Source organism: Trachypithecus francoisi, unplaced genomic scaffold, assembly GCF_009764315.1.
Source record: "Trachypithecus francoisi isolate TF-2019V2 unplaced genomic scaffold, Tfra_2.0 Lachesis_group14, whole genome shotgun sequence".
NCBI classification, from domain to species: domain Eukaryota; kingdom Metazoa; phylum Chordata; class Mammalia; order Primates; family Cercopithecidae; genus Trachypithecus; species Trachypithecus francoisi.
The window spans coordinates 60,799,848-60,819,036 of NW_022681459.1; the positions used below are offsets into that span (position 1 = coordinate 60,799,848).

The 19,189-nt window shown below is 50.3% G+C and overlaps 1 protein-coding gene across 3 annotated transcripts in view; it reads left to right on the forward strand.

The window, feature by feature from the left end:
* Positions 1–19,189, forward strand: part of RANGAP1 (Ran GTPase activating protein 1) — a 41,938-nt gene that overhangs the window by 2,613 nt on the left and 20,136 nt on the right. For 2 of the 3 annotated variants that reach the window (XM_033233819.1, XM_033233821.1), the window contains exons 2-5: positions 3,267–3,416; positions 9,670–9,797; positions 15,002–15,061; positions 17,909–18,088. In XM_033233819.1, coding sequence (XP_033089710.1) covers positions 3,267–3,416; positions 9,670–9,797; positions 15,002–15,061; positions 17,909–18,088 — 518 coding nt within the window. Of the gene's footprint in view, positions 1–2,363; positions 2,557–3,266; positions 3,417–9,669; positions 9,798–15,001; positions 15,062–17,908; positions 18,089–19,189 lie in introns of those variants that run through there. The other variant, XM_033233820.1, reaches the window with a different exon arrangement.

The window sequence follows — 19,189 nt, forward strand, 5'->3', positions numbered from 1 at the left end:
ACTCCCAACCTCAGGTGATCTGCCCGCCTCAGCCTCCCAAAATGCTGGGATTATAGGCGTGAGCCACTTCACCTGGCTTGGTTAATATTTATGCAGTTTCAACTGGTCATTTCTTGAGCACCTTCTGAATGCCAGGCTCTGTGTGGCAAGTAGAGTGATCCTGTCAAAACATAGGTCAAATGACATCTGTCTCTGCTAGAAACTTCAGTGACTTTCCTTGTCACTTATAGCGAAAGCCACTGTTCTTCAAATGGCCTTTATGACTTGGGCCCCTTGTTAACTCTCTCGTCTCTTAACTCCTTTTTCTCCTCTCTCTCTCTGCTTCAGCCCCACTGGCCCTATTGCAGTTCCTCCAACCCTCTGCCCGTACAAGAGCCATTGAATTTGCTGTTCCCTTTGCAGGAATCGTGTTCCCCCAGATGTGTGCATGGTCCAATCCCTGACATCTTTATTTAACTATTTCCTAATAATGCCTTTTTGTTGTTGTTGTTTGTTTGTTTGTTTGTTCTGAGACAGAGTCTTGCTCTGTCGCCCAGGCTGGAGTGCAATGGCGCGATCTCGGCTCACTGCAACCTCTGCCTCCCGGGTTTAAGCAATTCTCCTGCCTCAACCTCCTGAGTAGCTGGGATTACAGGCACACACCACCACGCCCAGCTAATTTTTGTATTTTTAGTAGAGACGGGGTTTCACCATGTTGGCCTGGCTGGTCTCGAACTCCTGACCTTGTGATCCACCTGCCTTGGTCTCCCAAACTGCTGGGATTACAGCCATGAGCCACCACTCCCATTTTTTTTTTAATCACATACTAAATGTGTCATTTAGCACAAATGCTTCAAGAGGTCAAGATTTATGTTTCCTTTGCTGCTATACTCCTGTTACCTGGAACAATATCCAGCACACAGTAATACTCAAATGTTTTGTTGAATAAATGAGTGGACACCTTACCCAGAATAATAATTCATGCTTATTGATAAAGACATAGACAAACCAGGGTGATAAGTTTGAACCCAGAGGAAGCCTAGGGGTGGCAGGATTCAGGGTATCACATCTGTATCTGAGAATGAGGAGGCTGTAGGAGGAGGCCTTTTGGATAGCACCCCCTAGTTCTGCCCCTCATATCTGCTTCCTTGGTCTGTCCTGATTACTTGCTGTTTCTCCTCTTTTTTTGGAGCATCTCACAGATGCATTTATTCATACCACAAAGTAAACACTATACAAGTATGTGGTGATGTTCCACGTTCCTGTCTAATATAGCTGGCTTCAATTGACAGGCAGTACACATGAGACGTTTAATCTCACATGTACTCCAAGTAAAGCTGGAGTACCATGAGCAGGCGCAGGAGGTCTCAAAGGTTTACTTGTTGTTTTAAAAATTCTCATTTATTGGCTGGGCAAGGTGGCTCACGCCTGTAATCCCAGCACTTTGGGAGGCCGAGGTGGGTGGATCACGAGGTCAGGAGATCGAGACCATCCTGGCTAACATGGTGAAACCTCGTCTCTACTAAAAATACAAAAAAATTAGCTGGACATGGTAGCGGGTGCCTGTAATCCCAGCTACTCAGGAGGCTGATTCAGGAGAATGGCATGAACCCAGGAGATGGAGCTTGCAGTGAGCCAAGTCTTGTGCCACTATGCTCTAGCCTGGGTGGCTGAGTGAGACTCTGTCTCAAAAAAAAAAAAAAAAAAATTCTTTAATTATTTAGTTACTTTTAGAGATAGAGTCTCCCGCTGTTGCCCAGGCTGGAGTGCAGTGGCACAGTCATAGCTTACTGTAGCTTTGAACTCCTGGGCTCAAGTGATCCTCCTGCCTCAGCCTCTCCAGTAGATGAGACTGACTACAGGCACGTGCCACCACATCCAGCTAATTTTTATTTTTATTTTATTTTTTTGAGACAGGGTTTTACTCTGTCACCCAGGCTAGAGTGCAGTGGTGAGATCATGGCTCACTGTAGCCTCTGTCTCCTGGGCTCAAGCAATCCTCCCACCTCAGCCTCCCCAGTAGCTGGGGTTACAGGTGCACACCACCATCCCCCGCTAATTTTATTTATTTATTTATTTTAATGGAGATGGAATTTTGCCATGTTACCCAGCTTCAGCTGCTGGGCTCAAGAGATCTTCCCACCACAGCTTCCCAATGTGCTGGGATTACAGATGTGAGCCACTGCACCTGGCCAGCTTTACTTCTTTTACCAGCACTCCTGACTTTATAAACAGTGAGGCTCATCAACCTCATTTCCAACCAAATCCCCTGATAAACTTGGGTATAGTAGGGCTTCATGGGTGGCGGCCCTGTCCCTGTCCTATTATGATGGTAGCTGTTGTGATGTGGCAATCTCTGATCTAGAAAACACTGAGAGGCCACCATGGCCTGCCTAGTCTCCCGGCCAGGGTTGAAACCAGACGTGCAGTGGGGCTGACCCCGGTGTTCCACCCCAGAGTCATGCCAGCGTGGGTGTGGGGCATTCTCAGGGATGAATGATCTGGATCCCATAGCCATCTGTGTCCTGTTTGAGGAATGTGACCCTCACGCAGAGAGCAGCCAAGATGCTCAAGCAGGTGTGTGCTTGGGCCAGACTCTGCAGCCTTTGGTTTGGGACTTGACTGCCATTCACTGAAGGGGTCCAGGAAATGGGCAGCTCACATGGCGTTGCTGGGCATCCCAGCTGCAGCAGTTTGGCAGAGGAGGACTTGTAATGAGATGGTAGCTCCTTCTAGGCTAAAACATGATTTTTCTGTTCTCTTACTACCTCCTGCACCTTCTGGAACTGTTCGTTCTCTGATGCTGTTTTCCTTTCTTCCAGTGGTTTAGCTCTAGGGTCCTCATAGCAGGGGAGGTAGGGTCAGACTCCTGAGATGGCTGATGTCCTACCCTGCACCCCCCAACCAGGGGCCCCAGGAGACTCCTTTTTCTTTTTCTTTTTTTTCTTTTTTTTTTTTTTTTGAGACGAAGTCTCGCTTTGTCACCCAGGCTGGAGTGCAGTGGCCAGATCTCAGCTCACTGCAAGCTCTGCCTCCCGGGTTTAAGCCATTCTCCTGCCTCAGCCTGTAGTCCCGAGTAGCTGGGACTACAGGCGCCGCCACCACGCCCGGCTAGTTTTTTGTATTTTTTAGTAGAGACGGGGGTTTCCCCGTGTTAGCCAGGATGGTCTCGATCTCCTGACCTCGTGATCCGCCCATCTCGGCCTCCCAAAGTGCTGGGATTACAGGCTTGAGCCACCGCGCCCGGCTGAGACTCCTTTTTCTAATTGCAACTTCGGCCTCTTCAGTCTGCAGATCTCCAGGGGAGCCCACCAGCATAGTCAGCATGGCCTCGGAAGACATTGCCAAGCTGGCAGAGACACTGGCCAAGACTCAGGTGGCCGGGGGACAGCTGAGTTTCAAGGGCAAGAGCCTCAAACTCAACACTGCAGAAGATGGTGAGTTTCTGGAAGTTGCGCACTGCTGTGTCCAGGGGAGGAAAGGGAGTGCACTGAACTCTTACTGGTTGTCAGGCTCTTTCTGCTACATTGTCTCCATTATTTGTCCCAGCAACTCTGTGAGGTGTCATTGGACCCCTTCTAACAATGAGGCTCAGAGATCATTTGCCCATGAGCAAGCTCCCCTGTGCTTTGCCTGTTTGCAGTGGGCATCCCTTTGTGCCCTGCCTTTTCTTTCTCAGGAGGGGATGGTAGGTAATGAGGGGCCACAGTTAGTGCCAGTCCCAAGATACAGCCTCTGACTCTGACTTCACATCTGGTGTTCTCCCACCCCTGCCCTTTACTCCCATGATCTCAGGCAGGCCTGGGAATAGGTACAGCTTTCCCCAGAGCTGAGGCTGTGTAGGAGCTGCATTAAGACAACCTGGGCCCTCTTGGGAGATGCTGGTTCATGCAGCCAGATGTACCTGGGAGAGGGATGGCTGTCTGTGTGTATACAGGTACTGTAACCACAGAAAACTAGGAACCAGAGCGCAGACCCTATCTTTTCATCCCTTGTCAAGGCTTGGCTGCCACTGACCAACCCTGAATCCCCTGGCACCAGCAAATGAAGGCACCTGTGTCAAGTGAGGCCTCCTGGGATTCTGGTCCAACCAGGGGAACTGGTTTGGACATGCCTGGTTGTCATGTTGCGTAGGCAGCCTTGTTCTCCTCCCCAGGTCAGAGGCTGCTTGAGTCCTTGGATAGCTGGGAGCGTGGTGATGCATGTTCCTAACATCTCCATAAGGCCTTAACATTTATAAACTTCCTCCCTGTGCGTTTATCACTTTTATTTATTTATTTATTTTTTGGGACGGTGTCTGGCTCTGTCACCCAGTTAGAGTGCAGTGGCGCGATCTCGGCTCACTGCAAACCTCTGCCCTCCCGGGTTCAAGCGATTCTCCTGCCTCAGTCTCCTGAGTAGCTGGGATTACAGGCATGTGCCACCATACCTGGTTAATTTTTGTATTTTTAGTAGAGACAGGGTTTTTCCATATTGGTCAGGATGCTCTTGAACTCCTGACCTCAGGTGATCTGCCTGCCTTGGCCTCCCAAAGTGTTAGGATTACAGGCATGAGCCACTGTACCCGGCTTTTTTTTTTTTTTTTTTTTACATGAGTCTCGCTCTGTCACCCAGGCTGGAGTGTAGTGGTACGATCTTGGCTTATTGCAACCTCTGTCTCCCAGGTTCAAGTGATTCTCCTGCCTCAGCCTCCCAAGTAACTGGGACTACAGGCACGCACGATTACGCCCTGCAAATTTTTTTTTTTTTTTTTTTGAGACATAGTCTTGCTCTGTTGCCCAGGCTGGAGTGTAGTGGTGCGATCTCAGCTCACTTTAACCTCTGCTTCTTGGGTTCAAGCAATTCTCATGCCTCAGCCTCCCGGGCAGGTAGCTGGGACTACAGGTGTGTACCACCATGTCCAGCTAATTTTCTTTTTTTGTGTTTTAGTAGAGATGGGGTTTTACCATGTTGGACAGGCTGGTCTTGAACTCCTGACCTCAGGTGATTCACCCACCTCAGCCCCCAAAGTGCTGGGATTATAGGCATGAGCCACTGTGCCTGGCCTTCAGCCTAGTTTTGTTTTTTTTTTTTCTTTTTTTTTTTTTTGAGACAGAGTCTTGCTTTGTCACCCAGGCTGGAGTGCAGTGGCGCGATCTCAGCTCACTACAAACTATGCCTCCCGGGTTCACGCCTTTCTCCTGCCTCAGCCTCCTGAGTACAGGCGCCCACCACCATGCCCGGCTAATTTTTTTGTATTTTTAGTAGGGATGGGGTTACACCGTGTTAGCCAAGATGGTCTTGATCTCCTGACCTCATGATCTGCCCACGTCGGCCTCCCAAAATGCTGGGATTATAGGCATGAGTCACCATGCCCGGCCCCCTATTTTTGTGTTCTTTTTTTTTTCTTTTTGAGACAGAGTCTCACTCTCTTACCCAGGCTGGAGTGTAGTGGCGCTATCTCAGCTCACTGCAAGCTCCGCCTCTGAGTTCACACCATTCTCCTGCCTCAGCCTCCCAAATAGCTGGGACTACAGGCACCCACCACCACGCCCGGCTAATTTTTTGTATTTTTAGTAGAGACGGGGTTTTACTGTGTTAGCCGGGATGGTCTTGATCTCCTGACCTCGTGGTCCTCCCGCCTCAGCCTCCCAAAGTGCTGGGATTACAGGCGTGAGCCACCGTGCCTGACCTATTTTTGTATTTTTAATAGAGACTGGGTTTTGCCATGTTGGCCAGGCTGGTCTCAAATTCTTGACTTCAGATGATCCGCCCACTTTGACCTTGTTTATCACTTTTGATGCTTGCATCACCCTTGTGGGAGATAGATAGGAATGTTGCTGTTTTATAAATGAGAAAAAAGGATTTAGGAAACTTAAGTAAGTTGCCAAGGTCATACATTTGATAAATAGCAGAGCTAGGACTTTCACAGAGGTCCAGTGAAATCCCTATTCCTGTGCTTCTAATTAGACATTGGGATTACAGGCATGAGCCACCGTGCCTGGCCTTCTCCAAGGTATTCTATGTTAAAACAAGCATATATGCATATACACTCTGGAGATCAGAGTATATTTTACACATATTCTACACCTTATTACTTTCTTACTTAATTGTCTGGGCGCGGGGGCTCACGCCTATAAACCCAGCACTTTGGGAGGCCGAGGTGAGCAGATCACCTGAGGTCAGGAGTTCCAGACCAGCCTGGCCAACATGGAGAAAGCCTGTCTTTACTAAAAGTACAAAAATTAGCCAGGCGCGGTGGTGGACATCTGTAATCCCAGCTACTCTTGGAAGGCTGAAGCAGGAGAATTGCTTGAACCCGGGAGGTGGAGGTTGTAGTGAGCCGAGATTGGGCCACTGTACTCCAGCCTCGGTGACAGAACAAGACTGTCTTTAAAAAAAAAAAGAAAACTCGAGTTTGGCTGGCTCTGAAATTCATCCAGTTAACTTCTTTGCTCTCCCAGCACAGGCTGGATGTGGTGTCTCCCATTTTGTAAGTCCCCAGGGGTGCCCAACTTACCCAGTCCCTCAGAAGTAGCAAATCTGGAATAGGAATGATGTACCCAGGTAACCAAGTGAAGGCAATATGTGAATATACTCTGTGAAAAGGCTCTGGGGAGTAAGGCAGGGAGAGGCCTCACTTTTACCTTAAGAGCACCCAGGAAGTCTTTTCATCCCTTGCCAAGGCTTGGCTGGCACTGACCAACCCTGAATCCCCTGGCATCTGGAAGTGAAGGTACCTGCATCAGTGAGGCATCCTTGGGTTCTGGCCCAACCAGGGAAACTTGACCCACCTTGGCAACTTCTTAGGGAACCCCTAATAGGTTGTAAGTCCTTTCTCAAGACCTTCTTGACCAGAAGGTCAAGTTCAAACTTTATTTCCCATACCCATCTCTGTCTCTCCCTCCCACATGTCACCCTACTCCATCCTGTACCAGCCAGACTCAGCTTTTTGCTTCATGTAAGTTGGTTTTGTTCAGATTATATGATTAATGCAGGTTTATTATAGAATACAGAAACATTCAAAGAACAGGGAAAAAACATATTCTCACTTTCATATAACCCCAGGGATATAACAACTGTTAATTTCAGGACATTTTATTTCTAGCACATAGTCTTTTTTTTTTTGTCATTGAGACGCTCTCACTCTGTAGCCCAGGCTGAAGTGCAGTGACAAGATCTCGCTCACTGCTACCTCCGCCTCCTGGGTCCCGGTTCAAGCAATTGTGCCTCAGCCTCCCGAGCAGCTGGGATTACAGGCATGCGCCACCTTGCCCAGCTAATTTTTCTATTTTTAGTAGAGACGGGGTTTCATCATGTTGGCTAGGCTGGTCTTGAACTCCTAACCTCATGATCTGCCTACCTTGGCCTCCCAAAGTGCTGGGATTACAGGCGTGAGCCACTGCGCCCAGCCTAGTCTTTTTTTTTTTTTTTTTTTTTCCCTGTACATAGCTGAGTTCATTTTATTTTGTTTGTTTTTGAAACGGAGTTTTGCTGCTGCCCAGGCTTTAGCGCAATGTCTTGATCTCGGCTCACTGCAACCTCCGCCTCCCAGGTTCAAGCAATTCTTCTGTCTCAGCCTCCCCAGTAGCTGGGATTACAGGCACATGGCAGCATGCTCGGCTGATTTTTGTAGTTTTAGTCAGAGACAGGATTTCATCGTATTGGACAGGTTGGTCTCAAACTCTTGACCTCAGGTGATCTGCCTGCCTCGGCCTCCCAAAGTGCTGGGATTACAGGTGTAAGCCACCACACCTGACCCATTTTGTTTTTAATTGGGATTATAGATCTTTGAAACGTTGTTGTATAACCTGATATACTGAGAACATTTTACTCCAAGTAGTGGAAAAACACACAATCACCCATTATCCTACCGGCTAGAGAGAACTGCTGTAACATTTGGTTTCTGTGTTTCTGGACCTTGTTTTATGCACATGTGTGCATGTGTATTTATATGTGAATGCATACGTTTTTAAAGAGTGATCAGACCAAATGCTTGAGTAACCTAATTTTTCACTTACTGCTATAACACTTTTTTCCAAGTCAAAAACACCTGTGTCTTACATAGCAGTGCTGGTGTAACTATTTATATAACGTGCCACAGTGAACCTCTGTCCTCCTCTCTGTCTTCCTGTCTGTCTCTTTTTTTTGTTTGTTTTGTTTTGAGAGGGCAATGTCTTGCTCTGTCCCCCTGGCTGGAGTGCTATGGCATGATCATGGCTCACTGCAGCCTCAACTTCTCAGGCTCAGCTGATCCTCTCACCTCAGCCTCCCAACTAGCTGAGACTGCAGGTGCACGCCACCATACCAGGCCTTTTTTTTTTTTTTTTTTTTTTTTTTCTTGAGACAGAGTCTTGCTCTGTCGCCCAGGTTGGAGTGCAGTGTTGTGATCTCGGCTCCCTGCAACCTCCGCCTCCCAGATTCAGGTGATTCTCCTGCCTCAGCCTCCTGAGTAGCTGGGATTACAGGCACGTGCCATATGCCCAGCTAATTTTGGTATTTTTAGTAAAGATGGGGTTTCACTATGTTCGTCAGGCTGGTCTTTGAACTCTTGACCTTGTGATCCACCTGCCTTGGCCTCCCAAAATGCTGGGATTACAGGTGTTTACCACCACACCTGACTTTTTTTTTTTTTTTTGAGACGAAGTCTTGCTCTGTCTCCCAGGCTGGAGTGCAGTGGCCGGATCTCAGCTCACTGCAAGCTCCACCTCCCGGGTTTACACTATTCTCCTGCCTCAGCCTCCCAAGTAGCTGGGCCTAAAGGCGCCCGCTACCTCGCCTGGCTAGTTTTTTTTGTGTGTTTTTTTTTAGTAGAGACGGGGTTTCACCATGTTAGCCAGGATGGTCTCGATCTCCTGACCTCGTGATCCACCCTTCTCAGCCTCCCAAAGTGCTGGGATTACAGGCTTGAGTCACCGTGCCCGGTCTTTTTTTTTTTTTTTTTTAAGATGGAGTCTTGCTCTGTCTCCCAGGCTGAAGGGCACTGACACGATCTTGGCTCACTGCACCCTCCTCCTCCCAGGTTCAAGACATGCTCCTGCCTCAGCCTCCCAAGTAGTTGGGATTACAAACACCCACCAACACGCCCAGCTAATTTTTGTATTTTTAGTAGAGACAGTGTTTCACCATGTTGCCCAGGCTGGTCTTAAACTCCTGAGCTCAAGCAATCCACCTGCCTTAGCCTCCCAAAGTACTGGGATTACAGGCGTGAGCCACTGCGCTGGGCCTTCTGTCTTCTCTTGATGGACATTTAGGTGGTTTGGAATGTTTCGTCACAATAAAATAGTAGAGTAGTGAGCAAACACCCCCCCACATAAATCATTTAACAATGAAGGCCTTTGTGCCATCGTGCCTGCTGGCTCTCTGGCTTGGGTGCCGTTTCTCTGCTTGACCTGGTACATTGCCCATCTTTGGAGGCTCCACACACACCACCCACTTGGCAAAGTTTTCTTTGCTGTGAGCCACCAGTTGCTCTTTTCCCTCGCGTCCCAAGCATCTCTACATGCCTGATTTTAACACTCATTACAGATAAATCATCTGCATAGCTCAGTACTCTGGACCATGAGCCTGTCTGATTCTCTGTAAGCCAGGGCTCATCACACGGTAGGTGCACCATAAACTGTTGAGTGGCAGGGTGGTTGCCAACCTCTCTCCTACCTTAGCTGTTTGTGATTCCAAAAGCCTAAAGTTCTGCTCTTCGGTCCCTGGCAGCTAAAGATGTGATTAAAGAGATTGAAGACTTTGACAGCTTGGAGGCTCTGCGTCTGGAAGGCAACACAGTGGGCGTGGAAGCAGCCAGGGTCATCGCCAAGGCCTTAGAGAAGAAGTCGGAGTTGAAGGTGAGCAGAGTGGGGCGAACAGGCCTAGGCTAGTTTGAACAAGCTTCTGTTCACACTTCCACAACCCCTGCCTGTGTCCAGTCTCTTCCAGGCCCCTGCCTGTGTGGCTGTCCCCCAAGCAGCTCCTCTTCCTCTGGCCTCCCCAGGGCACACAGCATTGGCTAGGGACCCTCTTCCTGTAGTCAGCAGACCCTGAGAGGGTGTTAGGGGTGCAGGAGGATTATTGGAGTGACACCTGTGAAAGATAAAGTAGGGAGAGCCTTCTGCTCACAATGTAGATATGTCACATATGAGGTTGGAAGGTTGCAGAAATAACCAGCAGGAGCCTCTGACTGTGAGGCTGCTCTGACAGACCCACCCTCTGGGAGTTTCAGAGCAAAGACTGCCCATGAAAGGAGTCTCGTGTTGGGCAGAAGTGGCCAGGCCTCAGCTCAAATGTTGCAGCGATAGGAAGGTGCTGTAGCTGGAGACTGCCAGCTCCCTACACTCCTCGCAACAGAGGCAAGTTCTCTTTTTTTGATTTTTGAGACGGAGTCTCACTCTGTCGCCCAGGCTGCAGTTCAGTGGTGCGATCTCGGCTCACTGCAAGCTCCGCCTCCCGGGTTCACGCCATTCTCCTGCCTCAGCCTCCCGAGTAGCTGGGACTACAGGCGCCCGCCACCTCGTCTGGCTAGTTCTTTTGTATTTTTTAGTGGAGACAGGGTTTCACTGTGTCAGCCAGGATGGTCTCGATCTCCTGACCTTGTGATCCGCCTGTCTCGGCCTCCCAAAGTGCTGGGATTACAGGCTTGAGCCACCATGCCCGGCCTCATTTCTTTTCTTTACTTATTATTTTTTTAATGATGGGGTCTTGCTCTATTGCCCAGTCTGATCTTGATCTCCTAGGCTCAAGCAGTCTTCCCACTTTGACCTTCCAAAGTGCTGGGATTATAAGCGTGAGCCTATGTGCCCAGCCCAAGCAAGCTCTTAACTGCTTGGCTGTTCACATAGGAGATCATTAGGACCTAAAACCTCGTTTCAAAGAGGATACCAGAGGCTGGAGAGGGGGAGCGATGGCTGGAGTCAGCCAAATCAGGATTAGAACCCAGGTGGTGTGCTCTAGAGTCCTGTGCTGACTCTTCAGCTCATCAGAGTTGGGTTTGAGGAGCTTTGTTCAGAGTGACATGCCAGTATCTGTTGTGAGAGACTGTGGCGCTCGGGCTCTGACTGCCTGTTCCTGGCACTATGGACCTGCATACAGGTGTAACTACTAAATAGATCTGGTGTAGAGCAGCCAGCTGAGGCCCCATGTGTGTTCATGGTCTGCCTTATTGGTGGATATGCGGATTTTTCTGCAAAAACCAACTTCCTTAGTATGTAAGGTGGGAGTGGATCACTTGATCCCAGGAGTTTGAGATAAGCCTGGACAACATAGGGAGATTCCCACCTCTACAAAAGATACAAAAATTAGCTGAGTGTGGTGGTATGCACATGTAGTCCCAGCTACTTGAGAGGTTGAGGTGGGAGGATGGCTTGAGCCTGGGAGGTCAAGGCTGCAATGAGCCGTGTTTGCACGACTATGTTCCGGCCTGGGCGACAGAGTGAGACCCTGTCTCAAAATAAAAAATAAGGGAGGGCTGGGCACAGTGGGTCTCATGCCTGTAATCCTAGCAGTTTGGGAGGCTGAGGCAGGTGGATCACCTGAGGTCAGGAGTTCGACACTAGTGTGGCCAACATGGTGAAACCCCATCTCTACTAAAAAAAAAAATACAAAAATTACTCTGGAGACAGAGGCAGGAGAATCACTTGAACTTGGGAGGTGGAGGTTGCAGGGAGCCGAGATCACACCATTGCACTCTTAGCCTGGGCGACAAGAGTAAAACTCTAAATAAATAATTAGATAGATAGATAGATAAAATAGGCCAGGCGCAGTGGCTCACGCCTGTAATCCCAGCACTTTTGGAGACTGAGGCGGGTGAATCACCTGAGGTCGAGAGTTCAAGACCAGCTTGGCCAGTATGGCGAAACCCTATCTCTACTAAAAATACAAAAAATTAGCCGGGCGTGGTAGCAGGTGCCTGTAATCCTAGCTACTTGGGAGACTGAGGCAGGAGAATCAGTTGAACCCAGGAGGCAGAGGTTGCAGTGAGCCGAGAATGCGCCGCTGCACTCCAGCCTGGGCGCGACAGGATGAGACTCTGTCTCAAAAATAAATAAATAAATAATAATAAATAAATAAAATAAGGGTAATTGAGGTATCCATCCCCTTAAATATTTATCTTTATGCTAGGAACATTCAAATTATTCTCTGTCAGCTTTTTTTTTTTTTTTTTTTGAGACACTCTGTCGCCCAGGCTGCTATGCAGTGGTGCATTTTCAGCTCAGCACAACCTCTGCCTCCCGGGTTCCAGCGATTCTCATGCCTCAGCCTCTTGAGTAGCTGGGACTACAGGCATGCGCCACCACGCCCGGCTAATTTTTATACTTTTCATAGAGATGGGGTTTTGGCATGCTGGCCAGGCTACTCTCAAACTCCTGACCTAAGGTGATCTGCTTGTCTCCGCCTCCCGAAGTGCTGGGATTACAGGTGTGAGCCACCGCTCCCGGCATCTTCTAGCTATTTTGAAATGTATAATAGATTAATGTAAACGATAGTTACCCTGTTGGCCTATTGAACACTAGGTCTTGTTTCTTCTAACTTTATACTTGTCTCCGTTAATTAACCTTCAGCCTCCCCTCCCTCTAACCTTCCAGGCCTCTGGTAACTACCAATCTACTATCTCCATGAATTGCCTAATACTTTCTTTTTTTTTTTTTTTTTTGAGACGGAGTCTTGCTCTGTCGCCCAGGCTGGAGTGCAGTGGCCGGATCTCAGCTCACTGCAAGCTCCGCCTCCCGGGTTTACGCCATTCTCCTGCCTCAGCCTCCCGAGTAGCTGGGACTACAGGCGCCCGCCACCTCGCCCGGCTAGTTTTTTGTATTTTTAGTAGAGACGGGGTTTCACCATGTTAGCCAGGATGGTCTCGATCTCCTGACCTCGTGATCCGCCCGTCTCGGCCTCCCAAAGTGCTGGGATTACAGGCTTGAGCCACCGCGCCCGGCCCTAATACTTTCTTTAAATCATACCAGGAGTGGTGTCACATGCCTGTAATTGTGGGTCTTCTGGAGGCTAAGGTGGGAGGGTCGCTTGAGGCCACTAGGTCAAGGTTACAGTGAGCTATGATTGTGCCACTGCACTCCAGCCTAGGCGACAGAGTGAGAACCCACCTCTTAAAAAAAATGAAAAAACCAGCTAACTTTCATGTAATTTCAAAGCACTTCTATGAATGGAAAGCTGGCATTCCTTATAATAAAGGAAAGAAAATAGTGTTACTGAATTATTGTTGGACGCTGTTGCTGTTTAATGGCTCTGAGCCTGAGGCCTGCTCTCCCTTTATTAAAAAGTCCCCGTCACTATGCTCATTTTTGTATTTTTAGTAGAGATGGGGTTTCTTTTTTTTTTTTTTTTTTTTTTTTTTTTTTGAGGCAGAGTCTCGCTCTGTCGCCCAGGCTGGAGTGCAGTGGCGCGATCTCGGCTCACTGCAAGCTCCGCCTCCCGGGTTTACGCCATTCTCCTGCCTCAGCCTCCCGAGTAGCTGGGACTACAGGCGCCCACCACCTCGCCCAGCTAGTTTTTTGTATTTTTGGTAGAGACGGGGTTTCACCATGTTAGCCAGGATGGTCTCGATCTCCTGACCTCGTGATCCGCCCGTCTCGGCCTCCCAAAGTGCTGGGATTACAGGCTTGAGCCACCGCACCCGGCCCTAATACTTTCTTTAAATCATACCAGGAGTGGTGTCACATGCCTGTAATTGTGGGTCTTCTGGAGGCTAAGGTGGGAGGGTCGCTTGAGGCCACTAGGTCAAGGTTACAGTGAGCTATGATTGTGCCACTGCACTCCAGCCTAGGCGACAGAGTGAGAACCCACCTCTTAAAAAAAATGAAAAAACCAGCTAACTTTCATGTAATTTCAAAGCACTTCTATGAATGGAAAGCTGGCATTCCTTATAATAAAGGAAAGAAAATAGTGTTACTGAATATTGTTGGACGCTGTTGCTGTTTAATGGCTCTGAGCCTGAGGCCTGCTCTCCCTTTATTAAAAAGTCCCCGTCACTATGCTCATTTTTGTATTTTTAGTAGAGATGGGGTTTCTTTTTTTTTTTTTTTTTTTTTTTTTTTGAGGCAGAGTCTCGCTCTGTCGCCCAGGCTGGAGTGCAGTGGCGCGATCTCGGCTCACTGCAAGCTCCGCCTCCCGGGTTCACGCCATTCTCCTGCCTCAGCCTCCTGAGTAGCTGGGACTACAGGCGCCTGCCACCGCGCCCGGCTAATTTTTTTGTATTTTTGGTAGAGACGGGGTTTCACCATGGTCTCGATCTCCTGACCTTGTGATCCGCCCGCCTCGGCCTCCCAAAGTGCTGGGATTACAGGCGTGAGCCACCGCGCCCGGCCGAGATGGGGTTTCACTATATTGGCCAGGTTGGTCTAGAACTCCTGACCTCAAGTGATCTGCCCACCTCGGCCTCCAAAAGTGCTGGGATTACAGGCGTGAGCCACTGGCCCTCAACGCAGAATTCTGTGTTGTTTACGTTCATGTTTCTCTGTCATCCATAACCATATCACACGTCCACGTAGAGGGTTGTATAAGTCAGGGATTTTCCTGACACTTCTGAGCCCCCAATAACCCTTGGAGGCCTCTTGATTTGAGGACAGGACTCCAGGTCCCACCAACTACAGCCAGAATGGGTCCAGCTTTTCACAAACAAAGCTCAATTAAGTCTTGTGGACTGGGTGCGGTGGCTCACACCTGTAATCCCAGCACTTTTGGAGGCCGAGGTGGGCAGATCACCTAAGGTTGGGAGTTCGAGACCAGCCTGACCAAAATGGAGAAATCCTATCTCTACTAAAAATACAAAAGTTGCCAGGCGTAGTGGCAGATGTCTGTAATCCCAGCTACGCTGGAAACTCAGGCAGGAGAATTACTTGAACTCGGGAGGCGGAGGTTGTGGTCCGCTGAGATCGCGCCACTGCACTCCAGCCTGGGCAACAAGAGCGAAACTCCATCTCAAAAAAAAAAAGGAAGTCTTGCGATGTTGCGATGTTCGGGTAATTCAAATCCACCAGGATGAGGCTTCACTGTAGGCCTCCAGGGGCCTCTCCCACTAACTCTTGTCTTCTTTCCGCCGCAGCGCTGCCACTGGAGTGACATGTTCACGGGGAGGCTGCGGACTGAGATCCCACCCGCCCTGGTAAGCAAACGAGCTGTTCTTCCCTCCACACACAGGACCCTCTTTGGCAGTTCCCAGGGTTTTTCTCATACTTTATTCTTTCTGGAGCCTAAGATAAGCCCTGTGGGTGATTGAGCTGCTGGAATGGAAGCCTGGCAAACCCAGCATGTGTCCTGTGTTCTGACAGGAGGGGAGGGTGGGAGCACAGGGACTGACAGGGGAGGAACCCCAAGGGCGGGGACTTCAGGGAGGTGCGAGAGCTGAGACCACACACTCCTGGGTCCTCCTGAGCTGCATGGTTTGGTTCACTGTGGATTTCACCCCAATACGGTGCCCCGCCTTTCCCAGCAACCCCTTCCTGCACCTCACAGTCCTGCTCCTTCATGACTTCTCTGCACACAGCCCATGTAGCTATCCCCATCTTTCTCTGGTTCCTCCCTTTCTCCACACCACACTCTGCTTTGGTTTGCTGCTGTCATGGCACCCAGCCTTTATTTTTTTTTAAAGACAGGGTCTTGCTATGTCACCCAGGCTGGTCTTGAACTCCTGGGCTCAAACATTCCTCCCACGTCAGCCTCCCAAGTAGCTGGGATTACAGGTGCGTGCCACTGCACCTGCCTTGTGAAGCTAGGATTTGGAATGCAGGTTAAAAAAATTCATTTCTGGGCCGGGCGTGGTGGCTCAAGCCTGTAATCCCAGCGCTTTGGGAGGCCGAGACGGGTGGATCACGAGGTCAGGAGATCGAGACCATCCTGGCTAACACGGTGAAACCCCGTCTCTACTAAAAATACAAAAAAAAAAATTAGCCGGGCAAGGTGGCGGGCTCCTGTAGTCCCAGCTACTCGGGAGGCTGAGGCAGGAGAATGGCGTAAACCCGGGAGGCGGAGCTTGCAGTGAGCTGAGATCTGGCCACTGCACTCCAGTCTGGGTGACAAAGCGAGACTCCATCTCAAAAAAAAAAAAAAAAAAAAAGGCCGGGCGCGGTGGCTCAAGCCTGTAATCCCAGCACTTTGGGAGGCCGAGACGGGCGGATCACGAGGTCAGGAGATCGAGACCATCCTGGCTAACACGGTGAAACCCCGTCTCTACTAAAAATACAAAAAAATTAGCCGGGCGAGGTGGCGGACGCCTGTAGTCCCAGCTACTCGGGAGGCTGAGGCAGGAGAATGGCGTGAACCCGGAGGCGGAGCTTGCAGTGAGCTGAGATCTGGCCACAGCACTCCAGCCTGGGCGGCAGAGCGAGACTCCGTCTCAAAAAAAAAAAAAAAAAAGAAAAAAAATTCATTTTTGGCTGGGTGTGGTGGCTCCTGCCTATAATCCCAGCACTTCGGGAGGCCGAGGTGGGCAGATCACTTGAGGTCAGGAGTTTGATACCAGCCTGGCCAACATGGCAAAACCCTGTCTTTACTAAAAATACAAAAATTAGCTGGGCATGGTGGCACCTGCCTGTGTTCCCAGCTACTTGGGAGGCTGAGGCAGGAGAATTGCTTGAACCCAGAAGGTGGAGGTTGCAGTGAGCCAAGATCATGCCACTGTACTCCACCTGGGTGACAGAGCAAGAGTACGTCTCAAAAAAAAAAAAAAAGAGGTTCATTTCAGTGATTGTATATAGAAGAATTTCAAGTCAGGCCAGGTGCAGTGGCTCACAACTGTAATCCCAGCACTTTGGGAGGCTGAGTGGAGGCGGATCACCTGAGGTCAGGAGTTAAAGACCAGCCTGGCCAACATGCTAAAACCCTGTGTCTACAAAAGTACAAAAATTAGCTGGGCATGATGGCAGGTGTGTGTAATCCCAGCTACTCAGGATGCTGAGGCAGAAGAATCACTTGAACCTGGGAAGTGAAGGTTGCAGTGAGCTGAGATCATGCCATTACATTGCAGCCTGGGAGAGAGAGAGCAAGACTCCGTCTCAAAAAAAAAAAGAATTGCAAGTTAGAAAAGATGGTGAAGAAAACTCTCTTTCTGCCCCTTTTCTGCTCCAGTCTCTGGCAGAGCCTCCTCTCTGACCATTTCTCCTGGTGGGATGAGGGAGTGTAGCTCTCTCCAGCCCAGGAGGTTTCCAGGAGAGCTCCAGATCCTCTTGCCAAAGCTGATCCTGGCCGTGGCTTGGAGATGGCCACCTCCATCTGCCAGTCACCACCAGAAACCCTGGAGGCATTTGTGGTTCCTCCCTCCCTCCTCCTGCTTGTCCAGGGAACCACCCGCTTCTGCATGTCCCCTGCTCCGTGAACAGGCAGCTCCTCTCCTGCACTTGTCCCACTGGCCGGCAGGTCCCCTCTCTGTGGCCAGTGTTGCTGCCCCACACTCCCGGGAGGGCACTCCAGCCCATCTTCCTATGCATCTGCTCTCTTCGGGTCCGGGGATGTTACTTCCGTATCCCTCAGCCACCTCAAAGCCTGGTGCTCTCAGGCTGAGGCGCACAGTTCTTGGCCTGGCATTCAAGGCTCTTGCCTGATCTGACCCCTCACTTCCCTTCCACCCAAAGCCCATGCCATGTTGTCTTCTGGAGTCTACCCACAGCTTGCCCCCAGGCTCACAGCCTGCTGCTTCATGCTTATGTCTCTCTGCTCCTGTTTTTTCGGCTGCTTAGAGTCTTTTCATGTTGACTAGCTGATTCTCATTCAGACTAAGCCCAAATGCCACCTCTTACAAGGAGCCTTCCCAGGCCACCCCATGCATACGCACACCCCACTCTCCAGCTGTTAGGAGTCCTTTGCAGAGTTTCCAGTCTTAAGAATGCCGAAATGGTTTGTGTCTGTGCTGGTTCTGCACCAGCCGGGGTGTCCTTGGAAGGCAGAGCTGGGCCCGGCACAGAAGCAGCACCTGCTGGGTGTCTGTGAAACTGACACGAGCTTCCTCTGTGCCCAGATCTCACTAGGGGAAGGACTCATCACAGCTGGGGCCCAGCTGGTGGAGCTGGACTTAAGTGACAATGCGTTTGGGCCCGATGGTGTGCAAGGCTTCGAGGCCCTGCTCAAGAGCTCAGCCTGCTTCACCCTGCATGAACTCAAGCTCAACAACTGTGGTATGGGCATCGGTGGCGGCAAGGTGGGTGTGGCAGCCCTCTCCCCGCAGAGTCCCCTGGTCCATCCACATCCGTCTGATATATGTGCCCTGGCCCTTGGCCACCACCATCTGGGATAGTCAGCCGTTGTTTTCAAAAGAGAAAGGCCTCAAAGGCAGCAGCCTGTGGCCGAAGGGTAGAGGCATCCATGAGGGTGGGGTTGCCAAGCAACCATCCCAAGTTCTTGGGTTGGCTTGGCAACGCAGAGCGAGTGCCCTCGCGTACCTGCTCCAGCCTGCTGGCTCTGCAAAACTCAGGGCTTGGGGCATCCCTACACTCACTGTACCCACAGAGCAGCTGGTAGAGCCTGGCACACAGGCAGAGGAGGGAGCCTGAAAAGAGGAGCATCCGCTCAGGGAGGCACTGTCACCTTTATTCCTGGACAGGGCCTTGCCCCCGGGGTGAGGGGGGGCATCCCCCAGGCAAGGTCAGTGTAGAGCTTCACGTTGGGCTGGTCAGTGTAGAGTGGAGCTTCTTTGCTTCCCAGAACCTGCATCGAGGGCAGCCTGCGTGTTACTCTCTTCCAACTCCATCCCAGTGCCTTTAGACCCAGGGTTGGAGAACGCTGAGTGCCAGGCTACAACCCCTGCACATACTTTCTAACCAAAGGGAGAAAAGGGCACTGGGAACTAACAGCAGTTGGGGACATCTTATTTGAATATGCAGTATTTTAACTTTTCCCACCCACACTGAAAGGTGGGTGGTGCCATCCCCATTTTCCACATGACTCAGCATAAGCTTAGAGAGGTGGGTGGAGTGGATCACGTAGCTAGTGCAGTGAGGCCCATGGAGCCCCAGGCTGAGGAGCTGGAGTGGCCTACCCTGCAGAGGGTGCCTGTGGCCCTCGGCCTGATGTGAGGGTGAGCAGGGGCAGGCTCTGTGCCTTAGACAGCCCTCCCCCAAGTCCACTTGGGCAATAAGCTGTCCCTGTGTTAAGATATAAAAATGCGCCAGGCACGGTGGTGCAGTGGCTCATGCCTGTAATTCCAACACTTTGGGAGGCCGAGGCGGGTGGATCACCTGAGGTCAGGAGTTCAAGACCAGCCTGGCCAACATGGTGAAACTCTACTAAAAATACAAAAATT